The sequence below is a fragment of the Emydura macquarii genome, unplaced genomic scaffold, assembly GCF_026122565.2.
Source record: "Emydura macquarii macquarii isolate MOO-44397 ecotype Brisbane River unplaced genomic scaffold, CSIRO-AGI_Emac_v2 contig_1483, whole genome shotgun sequence".
Lineage (NCBI taxonomy): Eukaryota > Metazoa > Chordata > Testudines > Chelidae > Emydura > Emydura macquarii.
The window spans coordinates 23,009,731-23,028,242 of NW_027131620.1; the positions used below are offsets into that span (position 1 = coordinate 23,009,731).

General features: G+C 37.1%; 1 protein-coding gene across 4 annotated transcripts in view; it reads right to left on the minus strand.

Moving 5' to 3' along the window:
- Positions 1 to 18,512, minus strand: part of ITCH (itchy E3 ubiquitin protein ligase) — a 103,153-nt gene that overhangs the window by 12,092 nt on the left and 72,549 nt on the right. For all 4 annotated transcript variants that reach the window (XM_067554467.1, XM_067554469.1, XM_067554468.1 and 1 more), the window contains exons 11-21: positions 18,252 to 18,318; positions 15,717 to 15,801; positions 13,913 to 14,041; positions 13,025 to 13,097; positions 11,777 to 11,848; positions 11,004 to 11,092; positions 9,620 to 9,779; positions 9,194 to 9,327; positions 6,329 to 6,469; positions 4,501 to 4,621; positions 3,514 to 3,618 (exon numbers count right to left, since the gene is read on the minus strand). In XM_067554467.1, coding sequence (XP_067410568.1) covers positions 3,514 to 3,618; positions 4,501 to 4,621; positions 6,329 to 6,469; positions 9,194 to 9,327; positions 9,620 to 9,779; positions 11,004 to 11,092; positions 11,777 to 11,848; positions 13,025 to 13,097; positions 13,913 to 14,041; positions 15,717 to 15,801; positions 18,252 to 18,318 — 1,176 coding nt within the window. The remainder of the gene's footprint in view (positions 1 to 3,513; positions 3,619 to 4,500; positions 4,622 to 6,328; positions 6,470 to 9,193; positions 9,328 to 9,619; positions 9,780 to 11,003; positions 11,093 to 11,776; positions 11,849 to 13,024; positions 13,098 to 13,912; positions 14,042 to 15,716; positions 15,802 to 18,251; positions 18,319 to 18,512) is intronic.

Consider the following 18,512-nt stretch of genomic DNA (forward strand, 5'->3'; position numbering starts at 1 on the left):
AGAGGAGCCAACCCATTATTCACACAGGAGGGGAGGAAGATTGAACTCTGATTGGTTGCTTCACCCCTGGATGAGGTGGGGCTGTGATGCAGATGGCCAATCGGAAGGTGGCTCCCCCCCTTGTTCTCATATGTACTTTTTCAAAAAATTCCATGGCATACCTGTTTGGGCTTCATGGCACACCGGTTGGGGGAAACTGCTGTAGGTGACTCCCAAGCGGTTACCCAAGGAGGTGGGGCTGAGTCTCATTGGAAGAGGGACTGTAGGATTGTTTTGCTGACATTTGCATCTTCCCTTGAAGCAACAGACAGTATGGAATGTTTGGTGAAGGTAAGGGTCAAGGATCATGTTGCTGCTCTACAAACGTCGACAATTGTAACATATGCCAGTAACGCAGCCAAGGTTGACTGTGCTTGAATCGAGTGCGCCATGTGCCTAACAGGAGGCGTTAATCCCTTAGTAGTACAAGCCATTACAATGCAACTGGTGAGCCATTTGAAGTGTCTCTGAACTGTTATTGGACAACTTCTCATATGCTCTGCTTATGACACAAAGTGCTGGGAAGAGGCCCTTTTGGCCCTTGTCCTCTTTAGGTAAAGAGGTAGACTGGTTCATGGGGAAGTCAGAACCCATCTTAGAGACAAACTTAGGGAGCAGTCTAAGATGGACATTGTCTTTGTAGAAAAATGTGTAAGGTGGATTTATGACCAACCCATTAAGTTCACCTACCCTCCTGGCAGAGGTAATGAGCACTAAAAAATACTACCTATGCTGAAAGTTGCAGAAAAGAGCATGATGCCAACAGCTCAAAAGGAGGCTCCATATGCAGAGACAACAAATTGAAGTCCTAGGAAGGTTTCAGTTCACTGACTGGCAGAAATAATCTATTGAGTTCTTTCAAGAATCTGGTTGTGATGGGGTGAATAAAAACAGTCTTCTATTTGAGAATGAAAAGTTGAAATGGCCACTAGATGCACCCTAACTAAGCCGAGTGCTAAAAGATGGTCCAGGATTGACTGAATGCTAGCTTGAGTTGTAGACACATTATGGGAAGCTGCCAGATGGAGAAATGCTTCCACTAATTAGGGTAAGTAGCTCTTGTAGACAGTTTTCTACTATTAAGAAGAATGTTCAGGATAGCTGCTGAGCAATGTACTTCCTACATACTCAACCACTGATGAACCATGCTGTGAAGTCCAATAGCTGAGGATTTAGGTGCCGCACTCATTCATGGTTCTGCATCAGGAGGTCTTTGGTCACTGACAACGGTAAGGATTCCTGAGAAGACAGACTGTAAAGGTCTTAATACAGCCGTCTCCGCCAGGCTGGAGCTATAAGGATCATTCTGCCATGATCTTGCTCAAGTATGATAATAACTCTGGAAGTCAGGGGCACTGGAGAGAATTCATAGATGAAGTCCCTGTCCCACAAAAATAGGAAAGCATTGGATATTGACCCTGGAGCAGAAACGGAGACATTCCTGTACTGCCAGATTGCAAAGAGATCCATGGACAGAAAATCCCCTATATAAAAGGCCTAAGTCAGAATATTTGTTTTGAAAGACCATTCATGGCCTAAATTGAAGGCTCTACTCAGATGATCTGCTGAACCATTTTGGGGTCCTGATAAGTGGGACGCTTTTAGAGTGACCAAGCTCTGAATACACAAGATCTATAATTTGACTGCCTGCTGGAAAAGGCTGTGGGACCTTGTACCATCTTGCTTGTTCACATAAAACAATGCATAAAACAATGAGCTGTTGGTGAGAAGCTGGACCAATTTGTCTTCGATATGAGACTGGAACCGCTGGGTATGTACACGTCGCTCTCAACTCCAAAATGTTTGTGGATTGAATTCTAATCCTGTCTTCCAAAGTGCTTGCAACCTCTCCCAGCTCAATATCGTCCACAAACTTTATAAGTGCACTCTACATGCCATTGTCTAAATCATTTATGAAGATAGATAAAACTAGACCTAGGACAGATCCCTGTGGGACCCAGTCGTAACTGAATACAGTTTTCCAACCAGTTGTGTACCTACCATATAGTAGGTTCATATAAGCAAATTTCCCTAGTTTGATTATGAAAAGGTCATGTGAGATAGTAGCAAAAGCCTTATTAATGTCAAGATACATCACATCTATTGCTGCCCCCCATCCACAAGGCTTGTTACTTTGTCAAAGAAAGATATTAGGTTGCTTTGACATGATTTGTTCTTGACAAATCCACGTTGACTGTTACTTATCACTTTATCTTCTAGGTGCTTACAGACTGATTTTTTTTTTTTTTGGATAATCTTTCCAGGTACTGAAGTTAAGCTGATTGGTTTATAATTCCTTGGGTTGTCCTTATTTCCCTTTTTATAGATAGGTACTATATTTGCCTTTTTCCAGTCCTCTGGGATCTCTCTAGTCCTTCATGAGTTCTCAACAATAATCACTAATGGCTCAGAGATCTCTTCAGTCAGTTTCTTAAGTATTCTAGGATGTATTTGGTAAGGCACTGCTGACTTGAAGATATAGAACTTGTCTAAGTAATTCTTAACTTGTTCTTCCCCTATTTTAGTCCCAGATCCTATCCCATTTACACTGATGTTAGTCGTCTAATCACTGCTAACCTTTTTGATGAAAACTGACACAAAAAAAGGCATTTAACACTTCAGCCATTGCTGTGTTCTCTAGTTCTATTGAATCCTTAATGTGTGCAAAGCCTCATCTGCTTTGGAAAACAACAAGGCACACCATTCAAATGGGAGGCCCCTCAATCATTTGTTGCACCTCCATTGGAATTCCCAAGAATTGCAAAGAAGGGAACAGTGCATCATTACAGCTGTTGCCATAGACTGGCTGCAGAGTCTGCTACCTATTAATTTCATTGGGTGAACCCTGATTCTTGTGTTATGTGAAGGGATAAACAAAACTTCCTTATTCACTTTCTCCACAGCATTCATGATTTTATAGACCTCTATCATATTCCCCCCTTAGGCCTCTCTTTTCTAAACTGAACAGCCCCCGTCTTTTTAATTTCTCCTCATATGGAAGATGTTCCATCCCCCTAATCAAATTTGTTGCCCTTCTTTATACCTTTTCCAATTCTAATCTATCTTAATTTTAGATGGGGCGACCAGAACTGCATGCAGTATTCAAGATGTGGGCATACCAGCGATTTATATGGTGGCATTATGATATTTACTGTCTTCTTTTCCAATAGTTTCTTTGACTACCGCTGCACATTGAGCAGATGTTTTCAGAGAGCTATCCACAATGACTCCAAGATCTCTTTCTTGAGTGGTAACAGCTCATTTAGACCCGTTCATTTTGTATGCATAGGGAATTATGGGATTATGTTTTCCAATGTGCATTACTTGGCACAAATAAGGTGGGTGGCACTGGACCTACTATGGTAGCATAGATTTGTTTTGTGATTTTCGTTTTTGCTCATCAAGCTGTAGCACACAGTCCCACCCCTTGTGTAATTCTTACTTTTCAAAATAAAGCAAAAGCCAACTACAAACCTGCCAAAACCACACAATCTGTTTGCTCGTTCTGGTGTAATGCCGATAGATGGTGTGTCTCTGCCAGTCAATCAGGTCAATCTCTTGCATTCCACATAAAAGTACCTTTTGGGGGGAAAATATAGAGGTATAAGCTAATATTTTGTTTCTATGGCTCCTATATGGTGGCAGCAAAGGACACCTGGGCTTGCACTTGGAAACACCTACTATGATTGTATATTCACTTTTAATTTTATTTTAAAGTAGCGGCTTGCTGCTCACCAATCAATAAGCAGTAATGCTGGTGACGTCACTGACATAAAGCTTTATTCAGATTCAGGGTAAATCACTGATTATGAAGAAACCAGATAGAGTGGGACAAGCTTCCCTAATGGAGACATGAATAATTCTTGGTTTTGGACTTCAAATCTAGAGCTCAGCTAAAAATAACTATTAGATACGCCTACCCAGTGTGAACCATAATACTGCTCTCTTCTGTGTATACACACTATTCCATATTTTTCTTTTTAAATAAAAAATGCTTTCAATAGCAGTTCTATATGATGCCCTGTTCTCAGACCAGAACAATGCGTGTTAGTCTCTGGCCTCTTCTACACTTGGTCTTCAGCTGTGTTAGCTAAACTATTTCATATATTTGTTTTCACACAGTTAAAGCTGTTTGGGTTGAAGCATGATGTGCACCATCTGCATTGTCTGGCTACCGCTTCCTTAAACAAAGCTAGCATGAATCGTTTGAGAATTTTAAAGTAACTCGGCTAATACAGTAAGGATCTAGTATAGACAGGGCCTTGAGAGCATGCCAGTGATCTGCAAGGTGGAAAAGCAGAGGGAAATACGTTAACCAAAGAAACTGTTTAGGAAAATGTCTCACCACTAAAAGTTTTTTCAACAATCATACAGTTCAGTTCTGCAAATGGATGGCTGGACTCAATGTCTTGTTAACTTTAACTTCAACTGTACCTAGCGATACCCAAATAAGTCCCTCACCTCTAGTTCCTTGGCATCGAAGTACTGCAAGTACTGTTGTGGAAGAATTTCATTGAAGCCTTCAAAGAAAGCTTGTGTCTGTTCTTCAACACCTCGGGAGAGTCTCCAGTCTGCTACCAGCCTGGAAAAGGAAAAAGATAAGGTAATCTGTCATTTAAACTGTCCCATGCTGCCCAGATCCATGCTTCTTTTGTTAGCCTATTTTGTGATGAACTGTAAGCTATGTTAAAGAATATTATGGAAAGTTCTGGGGACAAAACACCACATAATTTGTAACCATATCTCAATATGCACAAACCAGCATTAAAGTGAAAGTTAAAGCCCTCCATTTATGACCATTTCGCTAAGAAAAAGCTTACACGATCAAAGAGGAGGCGGTATCTGTCCAACGATTATACTAATGAGCGCATAGCAGTCCCTATGTATTTGAGAAAAAAGAAAAAAAAACAGCTGTATTTTTGTTCAATATTCTCCCCAGAAATCTCAGCCATTAACCATGAAAAGGTAAAAACTAGGTCAAGTTGTACTGGTGAAGATAAGTAGGACTGCTAGCTTACCAAGAAACGACTATGTCCATTTGGAAAGTTCCATATATGTGTCTGTTAATCATGAAACTTTGCTCTGTGGCAGAAATTCCACTCTCCATAAATAAAAGGGTGAAAAGCAGGCAGGAGACCCGAAGAACCTGAACCCAGGGAGAAGCAGATATTATGCTGAATTCAAGCCTAATCTGTCAGGAGAATTGGAGTCTAAAGGAGAGAAGGCTAATTTCTGATATCAAACCTAGAAACTCAGGAGATTTAAAGCAAGATGCAAAGCAAGAGACAGAAAAGTGGGAGTGCAATGGAAATTGGAAATTTACCTGGGCTGCTGGAAGCTAGAAGAGAAGGGTTTTTGCAGATTCCATTCAGGGGGTTTTCTATTATTAGTATCTTCCAAAATATAGAAGTTTCTCTATCCAATTTGTTACCCTTTGTGTGACTTAGTAGTATTTATTTAGAAATGTTCAATACACTGACACTTTACACAGTTCATTCATGTAATTATACCAATATCTGCCCATCAATAGTAATTGTAATAAAATAAATCACTTAGAGATAAAAAAATGACACCATGTATCTAAAAAGATTCAGTTTATTCTGTGCCTCCAATACACACCATCACTGTGAGGTATTATTTTAGAAAGTCCACATCCAAACATTCCTGCATTCCCTTTGCTTGTATTCAAGAGAAAAATTTACCAAAAAAAAAAACAAAAAAACCCTCCTACCCAATACAGCTCCAGAATGATCCTGTAGTAAAGTGAATCCCATATTTATGACATCACAGTGTTTTCCAGGTTTATGACTGTGACATCACAAAATAAGCATTTTGATTTCACTGCAGGTGCAACTAACAGACAACTGGCTGAGAACTGAACCTTTAAAGATATTTTTGATAAACAGACAATAAGAAGGAAACACTAAAAACATGTGAGATGTAAACTAATATTTTAAACCTGACAATGTAAAAAAGTGGTAGGCTACTGTCTTAGTAGACTTTGAAACAGTTTATAATCTGACATTCAGATTTCTGCCTAACAGAGCATACTGGACATTAAGCTTGAACATCTTCAGTACAAAAGTAGGTCTTCAGCTTCTTTCAAAAGTCAGTCTTCAGAAATGACATTCAAAACAGTCATTTACTGCTAATCATAGGTCATTCATAGAAAGTATTTCTATGGTGCTTTAAATTATGTGGCTAGACAAATTCAACCCCTGCTTTAACTAGAGAAAGAAATAGATGGCAGTAAAGGCATAGTTTAAAAAAAATCCTCATTTGCTCTTACCTAATATATTCATCTTTATTTTCTTCTGTGACCAGAATGTTGCTACCATTGGGTTTCAAATCATGGCTCTTTATTTCACCTAGAATTTCTTTATCAACTGAGAAATACATTTCCAAGCCACATTCTTCAATATTGTTTTCTCTGCAAGAAACAAGCACAATGTATTGTAAATAACTGCAGAAAGGTCTTGTGCCAACTAGATGAGATTTTTATCAAGAGTCTTATTAAGCAAACTTGTTTGGAGTTCATGACTCAAGTTAAAAATCACTTTTGACTACAGGCTTTCTAAAGAAAGCCAAGTGTTTGATGTTACATGTAAACCTCTATTTGCACAATGTGTGCAGGCTGCACTATAATTTAGTGGGATCAGCAACATGTGCCCTCTTATGACAACAAGAATTGTTTTATTATAATTCCATCTTGTAGGTCTTTCAGCAGGTCTTTTCTTCCATTTTTGACTTGTGCAGAATGTAGTACCATTTTTGCTTGCTTGCTGTATGGAGTGTAGGCTAAAAGTTTTAAAAGTTGTATGGTTTGGGTTAGTTACTTTGCATTTTAAGCTCAGGGTAGACATCTCAGGATGCCAAGAGCTTTGTTCTGCCTAGTAACAGCTAGAAAGGTGGGAAAATCCCTGTAATCAGATTGGTTGGATCTAACTGGGAAGAGTGTATATAAGGACAGCAATCCCAATGGCTGTTGCTGTCCATCTGAGTGGCAGTCGTGTGCGCGCGTGTACCATCTATTGTTCCGGAGACAACGAGGGACTTAACAAGAGGAAAGGCTGTCCTGTCCAGTGTTCTTGAGAGGCCGAGACCATCAACCCTGTGGAGGACAACGTGTGCCCTCATCCCTGACGGGGTATCAACATCCTGGAGGATGAAGATAAACCGTAACGTGTTTAGTTAATCCAGGTTTATTTCCCCTTGGGAATCCTGTTGCACATTTATTTTTTTGTTTACCCATAGAATAAAACTTTGTTAAGTCATCCGGGATCAGTCCTTTTTCATTCCACCCTGGTGATAGATACGGGCAGGGTCCCAAACTCACAACACCAGAGAAGGGGTTTTCAGAGCCTAAGTAAGATATCTCCCTTCTTGGTCTAACAGGAGCTAATGTGATCATAGTATATCAAAAAATGCATCCCTGCATTTTTTGATAAAAACTTTAGCTGACTATGATATAGCAAGCTGATTTTACAATGGAACTTTTGATTTGAAAGCCCATAAACATGTAAGCAAACTCTGATTATACTAGAGAGCTCTTTCTAAGCCTCAGTTTCATAGATATTTTTGTTCAAACCCCAGTCAGTAGCTAAGGTTCCCGTCACTCAGTCTTAAGTTGCTAGGCCACTGGGCCTTTTTGTGGTGAGTCTGCAGGGTCTGTGGGACTTGCTTCTTTTTGAAATCTACCTCAATCAATTTCCCACCAGTTTTAAATATATCTCAATGTCTTTTTATTACAAAATAGTATTCCAAAAAAAATTTTTTTTTAAAGTTTGACCGTTACTGGACTTCTAATTATTGTCTCTTACTCTCAGTTTCCATTTCCTTCTTTTTAAAGGGACTCCTCCCTGTTTTTATTTGTTAATTTTTCAGATGTTTTAAAACTACTGTATGTTCTTAAAATTCCTTTATTATGAAGTAAAGCATCTTGAGTGCTCCAGCAATGAGGGTGCTCTATAAGTCATAATTACAATACTATATAATTTTTGCTACTGATCACATCCACAGGGCTCATTTTTCTCTTGTCTGTGTATTATTATGGAGCAGCTCCTTGTTAATCATCAGGGTTGAATCTAGCTTTCCATTTTAAGCATTATTTTCAATCTTCCCTCCCATTTTTCCATAAAGCAATTAATTGTACTGAAATTTTAAATCTTGTGCCTCAATTAAGGGTAGAGTTTTTCTGGAAGTTTGCTTAAGAAAATCTTAAAGTTATGATGTTTTCAAACTTGTTTTTACTCAACTTTCCAAAATGACTTAGACCTATAAACTCCAAATTTGTTTTGTCTCCCTTGCAGAGGGAGGGTCTTTCAAGGTGGGGGGAAGCTATGAGGTAAGGCTGCATAGAGCATGGACAGGATATTCAGAGGTCATAGATGGGAGAGAATAGAGGTGAAAGGTCTTGGGATCAAGGGAGGGGTGCAGGGAAACAGAGGAGTCAGGGAAAGGCAGAGATTTTTAACAAATTAACTTTTAAGTACGTTAATGCTTTAGAAATACTTTTAAAAAAAACTATGGAGTGTATTTTTGCAAATTTTAGGAGATAAATTGAGTTTGGCTGGGGTCACTGATAAAGGATTAAGATAGAAGTGAAGCACAGGTGAGATCCATTAACTGTTCATTTCAGACATCCTAATACTTGGTCTATTTTTGGTTTTGTTTTTTCATAAAAGATGAATTTTTTAAAATAAATTCATATTGGGTTTGTGTATTAGCTGACTCCACTGAAACACCTTTTACATTAACTTCCACTGAAGACGTTTTTTTATATTGAATCTATCATGAGGGAAACAATATTTGGTTATCTATTCAGACAGTTCTATTTCCAACAATGTGTAAGACTGCTTAAATTAATCTCACTGAATATAAAGTGAAAACAAACAGAAATAGATCACAAGCTTGTGTAATATTCAGTGGACTATGGAGGACAATTAACCTTAGCAATACCAAACTACTGAAGGTGTATGTTGGAACTATAGTAAAATGCAAGAAGTTCAATACCGGTCTGCAATGTATACAGTTCTGTTATTCAGTATTTATCTGCAAAACATTTCAAGTTTACACCTAAATTACAGAAATAAATGAAACATCAAAAACAACTGGATTTTTATTTAAAAAATGAATAAAAAAGTTAGAAACTCACTTTACCCAGATGAGAGAGTTGTAAAACTCTGGATCAACAGATTCTAAATCCTTGAGTCCTGTTGGCTTGTTTAGGATACGCTTATAGAATGGCAGAGAGAAACCTGTGTCTATGAATCTGACATGGAACAAAGCCTGAAAAACATGAAAACAGACAAAGATGCTTGGTTACCTAATATTCCAATATAGTGCATCAAATAAACCCTGGAGTCCAAAGGTATCATGAAATGGTCTGTAATATCATCATTATTATTGGCATGCCTCAAAATGTGATCTGAATGTATTAGCTCTTATAGCCAAACCATCTGGCAACAAAACACTAAACAGTTCATCTCTCTTCATCTGAAACAAGGGCTGTGTTTTAAACTAGCCATTTAAAAATAAACACACTATGGTGGATATGCACTGATCTATTATCTGAACTTACCATGGCAATGAATCTGCCAATAAAACGGAAGTATTTCAGGTGGTCTGGATTAATGTAAGAAGCTGGGTTTATCTGTAAGCAGTAGTTATCCTTCCCTGCATATTCAAACAGGCAATACATTGGGTTCAATACTTCATGTGACAACAGAAAGAACCATTCCCTGAAAGCACACAAAAAACAAAAAAATCGTGAACACTTCAAAAGAAAATGGGATGACATTAGAAAGAATCCTTGCTATTACATATGCTAAAGACTATTTTAGGGACTGGCTGGTGCTCAATTGTTAAAACTGGCCTATCTGGAAATATTAAGCTACCTATTGCTAGCACACAGTAGGTGTTAGCATGCTACATGGTTAGCTGATGCAGTTCAAAAAAGGAGAATTTCTAAATTACAGAGTTGATTAGTTCTTGAAGGAGGTTATCACTGACTTAAGCTTCAGATGTATTTTATTGTATCTATTAACATATGCCTGGGTGTTCAAGTTTCAGCAAGGATTTCTGGTTTAGAAAGTTAATTTCTTTTCTCTGTGGTAGATATGTACGAGAGCTGCTTTTCTAAGAAAAGTATGAAATCTGGTAGAAATCACTTCTGACAGGTTCATATTTTTAAAAAGATACCACCACCACCACACTTTATGGAAGAGGTATCCATATCATACTATAACTTGGTCCCAATTCTTTGCTGGAAGCGTAGGTTCAAGAATTCACTTTTTAACCTTACGATTAAATACAAATTAGAATTTTCTGGTGGCAAGCATGTGCGTTTAATATTTATTTGCAAATTAAAATTCAAGTATAATCCCAACGTGAAAAAGTGAACTGCACGTAATATACTACTGACTTCCTCACAATATTGTCATCTTGTGTTTTACATCTAATTGATAATACTAAATAAGGTTAATTTGCAATACTGTATATGAAAATAAAGGTAAGTACAGCAAAAATAGATCTGCAGGTAGGGTGTATATATTCATTTTAAGTACTATAAAAAAAGACTTGCACATGGAACAAAATTTGAGGATACTTATTAAATGTTTTCTTATTCATTATTTCAATAAGTCTCTAATTTGCTGTTCATGGTTTTATCTGATGAATTATTGTGCAGAGTTGCATAAATGTTGCACCTCTTGCTCTAAACTTTTTTGAGGCACCTGTTAAACTTAATATGCATTCACACAGGAAGATACTTCCTCCTACAATAGTTTTGACAATTGACTTTAGGACACTTAGGTGATAGGAGTGAGAATGGAAAACTCTCATTGGCATTTTAAAAAGACAGCAAACAAAATATCCCTTTGTGATAATCTTTCACACCAAATATTTGTAGAAAATGAGGTATTCATATTGATTTGTTATGTGAAACACACATTTCTTTAGTTTACCTTGCAACACCTCCATAATCTAAACCTTCTTCTCCAGGGAAAATAACCCACAAGCGTCTTCGCAGATCCTGAGGGCTGAAGCTCATTATCTTAGTGAAAGAAAAACATGGTTATAAAGAATAAAAACAGTCAAGAGAAAATAAAACAGTGCCTAGAGCAGGAGATATTGCAGTGGTTCTGTCTCACTGCTACAGGCAGAAAGAAGGAACAGAGATGGTTGGGCCTCTCCGCCCTTTATGCCCTCAGGTGGGGGGAAAATGGGGTGTCTAAGGTGCAAGTATGGCCCCAACAGACACTGCTGGCCAAAAGAATCTGCATGTACTCTAGAAATGGAATCTATGTGGATTATCATTTGAAGGAGGATTTATTTTTCTTAAAAGCCTTTTAAAAATTCTGGAAAAGGATTTGTTTCCAAAACTGTGTGGTTTTCTGCATAACAAACCTGAATAATTAAAACACCAATTACAGATCTATGTGTTCTCGTGAGAGTAGCAGAAGAGAGGCAAACCAATTATGATGTAATCTTTTTGGCGCACACAAGCACCAAACAGAGACATCGGCAGTATGCTAAGTTTTAGCACTGCCTTGTGTATCCAATTATGAATCTGCTCCAGGCATAGCATGAGTGTGGTTTTTTTTCCTGTCACTTTAACCATTATTAATGGGATATCAAAAGATTAAGGTTGATGTTCTCTTTCAGCTACAAAGTTCAAAAGATCTGCCTGTACAACTTTGTACACACAGTAAGAAAGCATGTGTTAACAATACAATACCTGCTGAAATGAGTCCTCAAACAATGTCTTTCTGGTCACTGTAATCTTTATGTGTTGTGGCATAGCCAGTTGCTGGAATGCAAAATGTTTAAAAAATGAAATATATACAGCTTTTAAATAAGTGTCTTGAATAAACATTCAAACAAAATTAACAGAAATTGTAAAAAAGACTGATGAATCTCTCTGGCCTGTCTGATACAGAAAAACAAAATTAACTTTTTGAGTTTTAATTTATTCCCAAGAACAGGGACTGTCCCTTTTTGTTCACTGTATAACACCCTAGCACAATAGGATCCAAGGCATTATGGTAATATAAATAATAATTTGCTTTTGATATCAGTATGACATATATGATCCCATGATATAATTTTAAACAGGTTCTAATATAATAACCTAAGAGAATGTGATAATTTGCATAGATCTATAATCCCTTCTCAAAAAGAGAAATTCTCCACCCAAATTTTATTGAAAGCTGTTCCGCATTTTAAACTGATTGATATTTACACTTATTTTCCTCACAAAAAATAAAAACTGCAAAATTATTGGTGCCAGTGTCTCTGATAATTTTCAAAGCCAATTCTGAGTGACGTAGGTGCCTAAAGGCTTGTCTTCACATACAGTGCTACAGTGGTGCAGCTGCGCCGCTGTTGCCCTTTAGTGAAGACGCTACTATGCTGACAGGAAACCTTCTCTTGTCGGTACAGTTAATCCACCTCCCCAAGAGGCGATAGGTATGTTAATGGGAGCCGCTCTCCCATCGACAAAGCGCAGTCTACACCAAGGATTAGGTTGGTATAACTATGTTGCTCAAGGTGTGGATTTTTCACACCCCTGAGTGATGTAGTTATACTGATATAGTTCTGTAGTGTAGACCTAGCCTAAATTATGAAACTGAATGAGACTGAGGGCCATTAAATAGGTCTTTATGTAAACTTCTCTACATGAAGAGCAGAAATATGTTGCTCTCAAGCCTTTTAGAAATATTACTTTTCACAAAAATCATTGATGAAGACAAAACTGAACCCCTTCTTTGTTTTAAAGAGTTTTAGAACAATGTTGAAGTCTTGTAGTTACTAAGTTTAAAAAAAAAACCAAAAAAAAAACTTATGCTAGTCCATGCTGGTCAACTGTATTAGTCTAAATTGCTTCAAATTATGTTTAAAATGGTTCCAACTGAAGCTATTTGGATGCAGCTTTGGAAGATGAATTTCAACAAGCCATTTCCAAGATTAAATTTTTTTTTTTTACCTGACACCAGAACCGGAAATACTGGACTTTTGCCTTGAAGTCACGCACATAGGCTATCTGGGGTCCATTGTCTCTGGAAACAAGAAGAAAAAATTAGCTGTTGAAACATTGCTGAAATTCAGCATAACAGCTGCAAAATACTACAGTTATGAAGCTTATGGGATTTACCTAGCTGCTTAAACAAGCCAGTTTTCTAATTGGGAATGTGCTTCAGAAAGGCCATCATTCAGAAAAGGTTTTTATCTAAAAAAATCTTTATGAGTAATTTACTTTAAATTTATTTTTAATTTGCAAAATGCACCTATTAGAAAGATTCTGCGTTCATATGCAATTTTAAAAAATGATGTTTTGACCACCAAAGTTAACAAAGATTCTTACAATAAATTAACTAAATGCCAACCCCAATTTCCAATCTACTTCCACTCAACCTGACTTAAGTTAGCATGTCAATTCTGTATACATTCAAATCCTGGTTTTCAGGATGCTAGAATACATTAAAGGATTGCATTTGCATCTACCTACACACTGAAATACACAGAAGGAAAAGTGAGGATACAGTGTTAAGCACAATAGCTTTTATTGACTGAGAGGCATAGTTGGAAACCAAAGAATCTGATCTAGTATTTGGCTGGAAGGATAACAGCCATCAGAGGAGCCGAGCCTCAATAATTAAGAATTGTAAAGTGTTCAAAATATAGCATATGTAGGGAGAAAGAGAACAGTCAGGAATGCTGAAGATCCTCAGTGGAGGAAATAATGGGAAATTAAAAGCTCTACTGGTATGCCAAAAAACCTTCTGCAAAAAACATACTTGGCAATACCTGTTAACAAAGCATATGCAAAAAAGCTTAGTGTAATATAGTTTGTCTTCTTGAATAAAAGGCTTACAGAGCAGATTTTCCAGTGCGGGGATCTATATACGTTGTAGTTCTTCTATTGTGATCCACAAAATAGGGAATGCCATCCACAGTAAATCTCATTTCCCAGCCCTCTGGCAAGGGTTTCTCATTTAATTGACTATGGGACACAAGAAAATACAAGATAATTGATGAAGTTAATACAAGACGTCAACTGAACATGGACAGGGATAACAGAAATTAGCAGAAACTATGGAAAGTTGTGGTGATTTCTCTGAGGAATTTTCTGTTTGATTTGTTTCTACTTGGCTGTATTCTTAAATTTCAATGCCAGATACCACAATAAGACCAGAATAATCAATATCAGCTTAGTAAATTGAACTACAGAGAAGGAAAAACCAATAGTTAAGAGAAATCTGAAGAAATCTGGTAAAGTTTATGTATGTTTTCTCTCCCCAAAGTGCAGAATTTTATTTGACAGTGTAACTAGGTTTAAAAAAAAAAAAAAAAAAAAAAAAAAAAAATCTCAGGAACTGTATTAAACATTTGCTATAAAAGAGGAAAGATGTAGCAGATCAAAGATTGCCAATACCCCCATTAATATCTGCACAGATGTTTGGGGAAAAAAAAAAAGCCATGAAATTATGAGACCATTTCAAAGTAAAAGCATATAACACTATTCCTGATATGGGGCAGCATTATCCTTTAGGATGGCTTCAAACATTGTGTGTTAAATTTAACAATAAAAAATATCTTATTTCACACTTTGCTGGAAGTCTCTGGGATGATATTTGGAAGACCTGAATAGTAACATTCCTGCAATAACTCTTGCTCTCAGAGTGCATTGTTTCCACACAGCCACTCTATAGATACTGCATGCCTCATCAGAAGGCCAAGAGCTTTTTGAACAGTAGTTTTAAGTTAGGAAATAATACAAATAAATAACAGGAGGCTTAAACATTTTCCTTAAGTTCTACATTTCATAAACTAAAGCTATGTATAGAAATACTCCACCTTCTTTAAGGAAACTTCAGTTCCACTCTACTTTCATCTTAATAATCTAAGACTGAGGTTTGTTTGTTTTTGTTTTTAACAAATTAACATTAATTATTTATGCTGTCTCTCTACTTTATGCAGCTCTTTCAGCTTGGACCATCAAAAAAGAAAAGTAAATTTAACTTTTGGGTCCTCATGCTCTAGTGCTGTAAAGTATGAATTACAAACACTAAGGGAAGGTTTGCTTAAAAGGCTATTTCCATTTAATTTTCCTCCATTAATGGAAACATTTCCTGTTGATCTTTGATTTTGTAAAAGAATAAGATTTTTGTTTTTGTGGAGAGGTGTTGCTGTTAACTGGGATTTTCCTGACTGGTTTCCTGTTATGCAAGCAATGTTCCTTTTAATAATTTTTGCTTTAGGTCTGTATCACTTTCTACACTAAGTGAGTCTCATCTGAAAAGCCTGTAGAGGGGCAGCAAGGTATAATCCAAGCAATCAGAAATGCAGAAAAAACCACTCCCCAGAGTGACGTAAGTTTTGCTGGTATAAGCGCTTGTGTAGACGGTGCTATGTCGGCAGGAGATGCTCTCCTGCCAACATAGCTACCGCCGCTCGTTTAGGTGGTTTTATTGTGTGCGTGAGAGAGCTCTCTCTTGTCAACATAATGTGGCTACACAAGCGCTCTTACAGCGGCACAGCTGAACCGATACAGCTGTGCCGCTCTAAGTTTTAAGCGCAGACTAGCCTTTAGTTCTCAATCTCACTAAAATAGTAACCATAACACTTATATTCAAAATCCATTTGAAATTATGTAACTGATGGCTTAAAATACTTACCCCTGATTTCTGGGATCTTCCCATTGTGTGATACGTGTGTTGTGATTGACAAAATACACTCTGCCATTGCTGTCAGTTCTCTTTTCTGAGGAGAAACAACAAAAAAGAAATTTCAGTCTCCGCATAATTTACTTCTCACACCATGCTTAAAATAACCAAATAGTTGGCACATCTTGTGGCAGTATTTGTTTTCTTTATATTCTCTCAGCAACTCACCTCAAACTTAACATATTTGATTCATTATTCCCTCTCCAAATCCATCATTTCTTACCAGTTTCTCAGCAACAGAAATCTATTTTAATGCAAATGCTAGTGGAATGTTTGGAAATGTCTCGTAACCTACCCTCATCGAAAAACAACATTCAGGGTGTACATCTGATATTCTTTAGATCATAAAGGCAGGGACCATCTATTTTGTGTGTCCGTATAGCACCCAACACAGTGGGATCCCTATCCCAACTGGGGCTTTTGGGCTGCAGCATAATATATTTACTGTGAATAATAATAATAAATAATAATAATAATAGAAGAAAGTTTTTTTCCCTCCCATTTTTATAAAAACAGGTTTCTTCAGCAGATGCCAAAAAGAAGAAAACTCACCATGGAAGAATCCAAATTTGCACTTGTCCATTTTACTTTAATTAAAATTTTTCTTACTTTTGCTGGCTGTTCTGGAATGCTCATGCAGATATTTTTCCATTTTTAAAAATTAAAATACCAATATTATTTTTATTTTAAAATCAATCTGAGCCTTCCATCTTTAACAAAAACTGTACTTAAAACATCTATACATGTACAGTTATTTATTTTCCCAATCAGAGAGAAAAAAACCTATTTTTAGTTGGAGAATGAAAAAAATGGAAGTGATTTTCTCCACAGGAAAACCGCATTCCTTCATGAGCCATTATAAATCCCAACTGCCTGGATCATTGCCCTGGGCCTTCAAATATAGTGTAACTTGTTAGTGGAAGAATTGAGAAACGTGCATGGGTACACCAGACATGTATATAAGTACTAAGGAAGTATGGCAGCACATGAACTGTAGAATGGCTTTCACGTTCAAGTATGAGCCAAAACTGCGGCAAAAGAAAAATGTTTATACTCCAAATAAACAAATATAGATGTTTATTATCTCACACAATTAAAATATGTTCAGGCAAACATATGCGCACACTTATACACACGTGTTGTTGAAAATCTATTTCTCCTTCACTTAACCATCAAGATTCAGTCTTCTGCAATTTGACCTTAGAGAACCACAGCATATGCAGCTTCTCACTATGTTTAGATGTTGCAGGAGAAACACAAAGCCCTGAAATCAAGCCTTGGCAGGTAACAAGCATTCTGTTCAGTTTTAAAGGAAAAGCCTACATGCAGAGGCATGTCTGCAAGGAGGTTATACAAGTAGCTGGATTTCTACCGTACATGGAGGTTTGATTCTTTGGGTGGAGGGTAGGGTGGGCAAACAAACTAATGATCAGTGTTTTTTGAAATACCACACGGGTAGAATAAGGCACCAGTGCGGGTCTGACAGTTTACTGTATTGATATCTGACATATATCCAAGACTAGAAGTCCAAACAATAATGTAAGAAACTTTTCAAAAGTTTGATTTGCAATTTTTTAATGTTATTAAAAAAAATCCATGTCTAGCTCTGCCAACTAAAGATATTCAACTTAAAATTATATCACTCTGATTGCCATCTAGTTTTCTCTGCCCTACCATCTCAGTACTAAGGCTTAGTCTACACTACAAAGTTTTGCCAGCACAGGTATATCATTTATGAGTGTGGAGGGAAAAAAATAAATAAATCACACCCCCACCAACAAAGCCATGCCAGCAAAACCCCTGGCACAGACACAACTATGCCGACAGAAGAGTGCTTTTGCCAACATAGCTAGCATCGTTTGGGGAGGTTGTTTAGCTATGCTGGCAGAACAACTCTGTCAGTCATCTTATCCACATCTCCATTTGGGGGCTCTGCTAGTATAGCTATTCCAGTGTAGGTGTGACAACAAAGCATTTGTCGTGTGGACGAGTCCTGACAATTTTTATATTATCTTTCAAACAAAATAATGCAATAATATTGACTGCTAAAATTATGCTGGAAATATTTTTCACAAAGTTGCTTAGCTGGCAGACCTGTACAAATGCTTTCAAGACCAACAAAAACACTGTCTCTCCACCAGAAGCAATATAAAACAATCTGCGTCACTAAAATGGTGAAGATAGTAACAGCAGCAGGAAAAAGTCCATACTGTATGATAAGGACACTAAAAAAAAGTCAGTTGCAACTTAGAAGTGAAGCAAAATGATACAGTGTACTTTTTAATACCTTTTCGGTATTGTACATACACCATGTCAGCACTTGGTTCTTAAACCATACTTTTGATTAGATTTAATAAAAAGGGATTTTAAATCCACATTTAATTAAAGAAAAAAAGAAAGTATATAAAAAACATTTGGTTAAATAATTTGGCAGAAGTATGCTTAATGTTTAGGTAGGTTATAAAACACCAACTGAAAAGGACTTACCCCATCCATTAGGCAGGGGGCCAAGAGGATCAAACTCAGTGTTCTGTGTGGAAGTAACATCTTGGTTCTGCATATCACACACACAAAACGGTGCATTAATAATGACCACCCACCACCAATTTGCTTTCCAGACTTCTAGTTTAGCCATAGATCACTACAGCAAATGCATTCTTTCTAGTGCTACACCGTCCAAAGGATTTTTTCCATTGAAGAGATCTAGATTCATTACAAACTGATGATTCATTTGGGCTCTTCAATTCT